Raw genomic sequence first — 5287 nt, 5'->3', positions numbered from 1 at the left:
ATAATAATAAAATAAAAATACAAGTGAAAAAAATACAAGCTATTTTAGTACATTCAAACACAATACTTTCATTAAGTGTATTTGTCGGCCGCCACAGAACCGTCACCCACTTTGTTTGAATAAAAACCCCGTCTTCACTGGCGCGCTATGAATTCTGGGATAGGGTAGGCTGCGAAGGATCCATCGGATGTATCCTTCATTTGCCGGAGAAACGGAGAACGCATTTGAAGTGGCGTTCGAATTGCGGCAGCCTTCGTCGCGCTGCCGTGACGTAATCGGCTTTCAAATGGGTCCTTCGGAGGACGTAGCCTATGAATTGGGACACAGCTACAGACCAATCCTTTCAGTCTCTCATTGGTAGCCCTGAGTATACATACGTTACTTCTGTTCATGTTACATTTGATCTTGTGTCTGTAAGGGGTTAGATTATGGTCTATTCATTTCATCCCCTTGGTAGAAAGATGTATATTAAATTCATTGTACGTTTAACAATAGGGAAATATTTAATATTTCCCAGTTTATGTTGCTTTTGGTTATTTTCTAAAATAAAACAATGTACATTTGTGAAGATTGACTGTCACAAGTGGGCAATTTTATTATGTTTTTACTGCTGTGAGACTAAAAAAAGAGATGTATAATTTCAGATCCCGATAAATGTTAATAACCGAGCATTAAACATATTTTTAATGAGAGGATGACATTTTCCAGTATTTCATATAGTGGTGTAAATGTTTGATCTGAATGCTCACAGTGAGTACATGTATGAAACCTCTCAAATAAAAGTATTCAAACTTTAAAAAAACAAACAAAACAAAAAACTCTTAGAAAGATTAAATCTGGCTCAAACAACAGCTGAATATAGAAATCACAATAAACATTATAAAATAACCAAAATATAAAATTATACAAATTAAACTAATCAAAAGTATCTTAAGTAAATAAGTGCTGAAGTACACAAGCGTCATCTAGTGGAGATGGATATCATCAACTCAGATACCCTTTGCGACAGAAAATAGAAACTTTGATGCAGCAAATACACAGGATGTGAGGCCTAGGTGTGAAAACAAGATTAGATGAAGCTTCTTAGAAATAACTTTGCTTCTCTTGCTACTGACATTATCATTGTTTATCTGCAGGATCACAATATGATTATATCAGGTCTTAGATATACAGTGAGCTGCGTATGCTAATTAATGTTTCACAGACACAAAGTACAGTATATGGTATTTTCATATTTCTCAATCACACAGTAAGATCTCACAGTTTGATTTGAGATTGTTTGTCAAACAGCAACATTTGATTCAGTACTTTATTCCACAGTAAAACTGTTTTGTATAAAAAAAGGAATTCAAACAATGACATTTATATTAGCAGAACATAAAAAGAAGACAAAGCAAACACACGTGAACTACAAACGTCCAGTAATAGACACACTCTCGTGCACAAGCTGTTTGTCCACTCAACAGATCAAACCACATTTCTTTCCAGAACTACAGACACAAGACCACAGCAGGTTTCGGTTTGACTCACAAACAGAGCTGCTCGAGTGTTACATGCATTCCAGTGAATTACATTCAATTCTTTTGTGTTCGACAGAAGCACGAACATCACGGGTTTGAAATTACTTGAGGGTGAGTAAATGATTACAGAATTTAAATTTTTGGGTGAACTACCTTTAATTTTATTCATTTAATTTTATTAGTGCAATGTAATGTTTAATTTTCACAATACTTCTCACTTTTGTGACCATGAATTGTTTTGGAAAACCATTTTTCAGTGTTACCTCAGCTCAACAATGAAGTCATTTAAACTCCAGACTAATATTTCAAGTGTTAATATGGACATTTGTGTAATAAATGTTGGGGCCCCTGTCACTCTGTCTAGGTTTGTTTTGTTATAACTGGTTGACTGTAGATTATCCCTCATTGCATTGGTTATATATTGGTTTATGTATTACTTTGTAAATATCACCCTGCTGTCTGGTATGAGAGTATGGTTAGTCGGTGTGAGGGTTTGATCTTCTCTGCTGTTCCTCTTTTCTGGGTCTGATGTCATATACCAGCACAACAACAGTAGCCACGCCCACCAGAGCAGAGATGACCAATCGGATCACAGCTTCAGTAAGACCACAGCAGTGGGCACATTCTGAAGGAACGCAAGAACAACAAAGAAATGGAATTTTGCATTTCAGTAAACACTAATACTGATCGCAGTAGCAAATATAATACTGGGTATGTAAGAAGAAAATGCAACTACTTATTTGTTTTAGTCAGTGAAATTATCGTATAAACAACAAAAAAGGACAACAAGAAAATATAATGTATGTGATCAAAAATCAGCTCATTCAATCATTAATATCACTTCTGATATACCTGAACATGCTGGACAGAGTTGAGTGTTGTTGAGATGTGTGGTCTGGTTGGTGAATGAATAAGCCACAACACAGCTGTAGGAATCATCCAGACACTCAACCTCCAGAGGTAGAGAGAGACTGATGCTGAGATCAGACACACTGATGCTGGACAATAAACTGTTTCCTTTGTACCAGGAGAGAGTCACATGACTCACATTCACCACTGAACACACCAATGAACAATATGATGATGAAGGATTTTGCGAAGTGTTACTGGTGATGACAGGAGCAGGCAGACGAGCTGGAAAACATGAGAGAATAAATGCTGTTTAATTGTTTTCTTGTGGTTGGCCATTTGCAATAGCGTCTTATGTCTTTTGCATGTATCTGGTGCATGAAATGGCATTCTGAAAATGCAGCGCTCAAGTTAACGTAAGTTCAACTTTTAAACGTGACATGAGACTTGTGTGAGAATGAGAATTTTCCTCATTCCACTGCCCACATCTCAGGCAAAAATGTAAAATAAAAACACATTTTATGGGGGGGGCTTGACAGCACCTGATCATTGTATGCTTTTGTTATATGAAAAAGAGCAGCATGAACATTGTGCAAAACATCTAATTTGTTAGAACATCTAATTAATACAATTACGATAGAATAGAAATTGATTATATTTGAGGCTGAATAAACAGTTGTCCACACATTTTTTTTATTGCCACATAATTTTGATAATGTAGTGGACACTGTAGTTGTTTACTCACCATATACAGTAACACTGAATCTATATATGATCTTTGTCCTGACTTGATAACGTCCAGCATGTTTAGTTGTGGTGTTTGTGATGGTCAGAGATCCAGTTTGATGATCCAGCTTCAGTCTGTCTCTGAATCTCCCATCAGGAACATCAAATGTAAAGAAGCTTTCTGTCCCACTGTTGATTGTAGCAATGGGAGTCTTTTCATCTTCAAACTGCCACATTATTACATCATCTGTCTGTAGTTCAGTTTCAGTCTGTAGAGTGACTGAATCTCCTTCCATCACTGTCACTGTCTTCACTGCATCAACACCAAACACTAAAGTACAGAGAAGGTTTCTCAGTCTTACAATTAAGCTCTTATTGAAGTACAAATTAATCCTAATGTTTTTAGAAATACCTATTTGGCTTTACTCAGATTTTGAACATGGCAGTAAAGTAAGTTATTGAAAAATTATCTTTTTAATTTAAAAAAGAAAGAAACATTATTAAAATTCAAAATCCACTTTATCAAACTTGCTAATGAGCTTTCAGTAATATGAGTTTCATTGTCACACAATCATAGTTTCAACACAAGAGATTACTGTGCAAAACATAACTTTTTTTTGATAATTTATATTCTGCTGCATATTCTGCATTCATACGTTAAAGGGGTCATATGATGCTATTTCAAGTTTTCCTTTCTCTTTGGAGTGTTACAAGCTCTTGGTGCATAAAGAAGATCTGTTAAGTTGCAAAGACTAAAGTCTCAAATCCAAATCCAAAGAGATATTCTTTATAAAAGTTAAGAGTCAGCCACGCCTAGACGGCGTGGTTTCAGGAACAGTAGTAATGTTGATGCAGCCAAGTCAGGGAGACGCTGTGTTTCAGTGCGAAAGCAAAAGCCCTTTATTTGGCCTTCCGGAAGTAGATGCAATTTCTTAACCGCGGCTTGTGTACTGCATCATCACTGTGTCTGTCACGCGACTCTGTTGCCCTTCCGGGCTTGAACTGATGGTAAAACTAACGACACTATTAACTTGATATTTACTTTGAAAGCTAACGCTCGCGATTTTAAAATAGCATCATATGACCCCTTTAAGCTTAACTAGGCAGAAAAGTCTTTGTTGTATTTTTAACATTGCATTCTTACAACAAATGCACTAAATATGTTGTTAATGTGAGATCACAAACCTGCATCCAGACTAGGTTTCACAGTGATGTATATCTGCCAGAATTAAAACTATAAAAACATATGTATCACTTACCAGCCAGGCGCCAAAAGCACAAACAGCAAAAAACAAATGAGTGAAGCATTTCCTGAACTAGTTTCAATCAAGATGTTTGCAAAGATGATCCAAGTGTGTTGTGGTTTGTAGGAAATTCCTGCAGAGGCACACTAGGGTAATACTACTCCAGATTGAAGGTAGTGTGAGTCTGAGAGAGAGCGTGTGTGTGTGTGTGTGTAAGTGAGAGAGAGAGAGAGAGAGAGAGAGAGAGACAGAGATAAAGATAAAGATAAAGATAAAGATAAAGACAGAGATGGGGGTTGGTTTCACACCTTTCAATCTACAAATGTTATTTAAGACAGTGACAGCTGGTTATTAAAAAACAAACAAATATAAACTTACTACAGTTTTGTCATTGTGTTTTGAATAGTTTCATATCATGATTTTATATGTTAGCAGATGCACACAAGCCACAGCCATCAAATAACAGGTCAAACCACATCTCTTTATAGATAAATAACTCAAGAGACCGAGCTGGTAACATTCTGAGTGTAGCCGGGTAAGGTATAGCCCAGGTATGATTGGCTGATGTCATGCCAGCCTGTGAACCTATCAGTGTCCCTACTCCTTTTTGATTGGTTAACATGGTTTAAATCCTATGAACCTATCCAGTGTTGGCATTGATAATATAAAAAGGGAAGGGTTTGATTACTCAGGATGCATCATCCTTGGTACTAGACCTTTGTGGAAGGACCTCATTATGAACAAAGGATAGGGCTTGGTGCATCCTCCTGTTGTTGTGTTTTAGCAGTTAAACCTTTTACAGCATGCTAGTGGCCATGGTCTTGTGTGGTGAGCTACCATGCATTTTGCTACATGGTAAATCTCTCTTGCAGGCGTAACCAATAGTATCCAGCTGCAGACCCACAGCACAGCAGTTTCAGAACCACAGCCACAGAACCGGAAGTGAGG

At 36.9% G+C, this 5287-nt stretch overlaps 1 protein-coding gene across 1 annotated transcript; it reads right to left on the bottom strand.

Annotated features, from left to right (window-relative positions):
• Positions 1-1996: 1996 nt before the first annotated feature.
• On the bottom strand, positions 1997-3415 carry LOC107705941 (uncharacterized). Its single transcript, XM_016509478.1, has 3 exons — positions 3115-3415; positions 2373-2654; positions 1997-2145 (listed from the first exon to the last, which is right to left on the bottom strand). The coding sequence occupies exons 1-3, from the start codon at positions 3389-3391 to the stop codon at positions 1997-1999; spliced, it is 708 nt and encodes a 235-aa protein (XP_016364964.1). The 5' UTR covers positions 3392-3415.
• Between the last annotated feature and the right edge of the window lie 1872 nt (positions 3416-5287).

The sequence above is a fragment of the Sinocyclocheilus rhinocerous genome, unplaced genomic scaffold (assembly GCF_001515625.1).
Source record: "Sinocyclocheilus rhinocerous isolate Xijiao unplaced genomic scaffold, SAMN03320098_v1.1 scaffold27336, whole genome shotgun sequence".
Classification (NCBI taxonomy): Eukaryota; Metazoa; Chordata; class Actinopteri; order Cypriniformes; family Cyprinidae; genus Sinocyclocheilus; species Sinocyclocheilus rhinocerous.
This window is presented reverse-complemented; position numbering and strand designations above follow the sequence as displayed.

Coding starts and splice junctions, on each gene's coding strand:
- LOC107705941 (XM_016509478.1), bottom strand. CDS start 3,391: ATGGAAGGAGATTCAGTCACTCTACAGACTGAAACTGAACTACAGACA. Junction 2,655..3,114: donor ATTCAGTGTTACTGTATATG/GTGAGTAAACAA, acceptor CATGTTTTCCAG/CTCGTCTGCCTGCTCCTGTC. Junction 2,146..2,372: donor ACTCTGTCCAGCATGTTCAG/GTATATCAGAAG, acceptor GCGTTCCTTCAG/AATGTGCCCACTGCTGTGGT.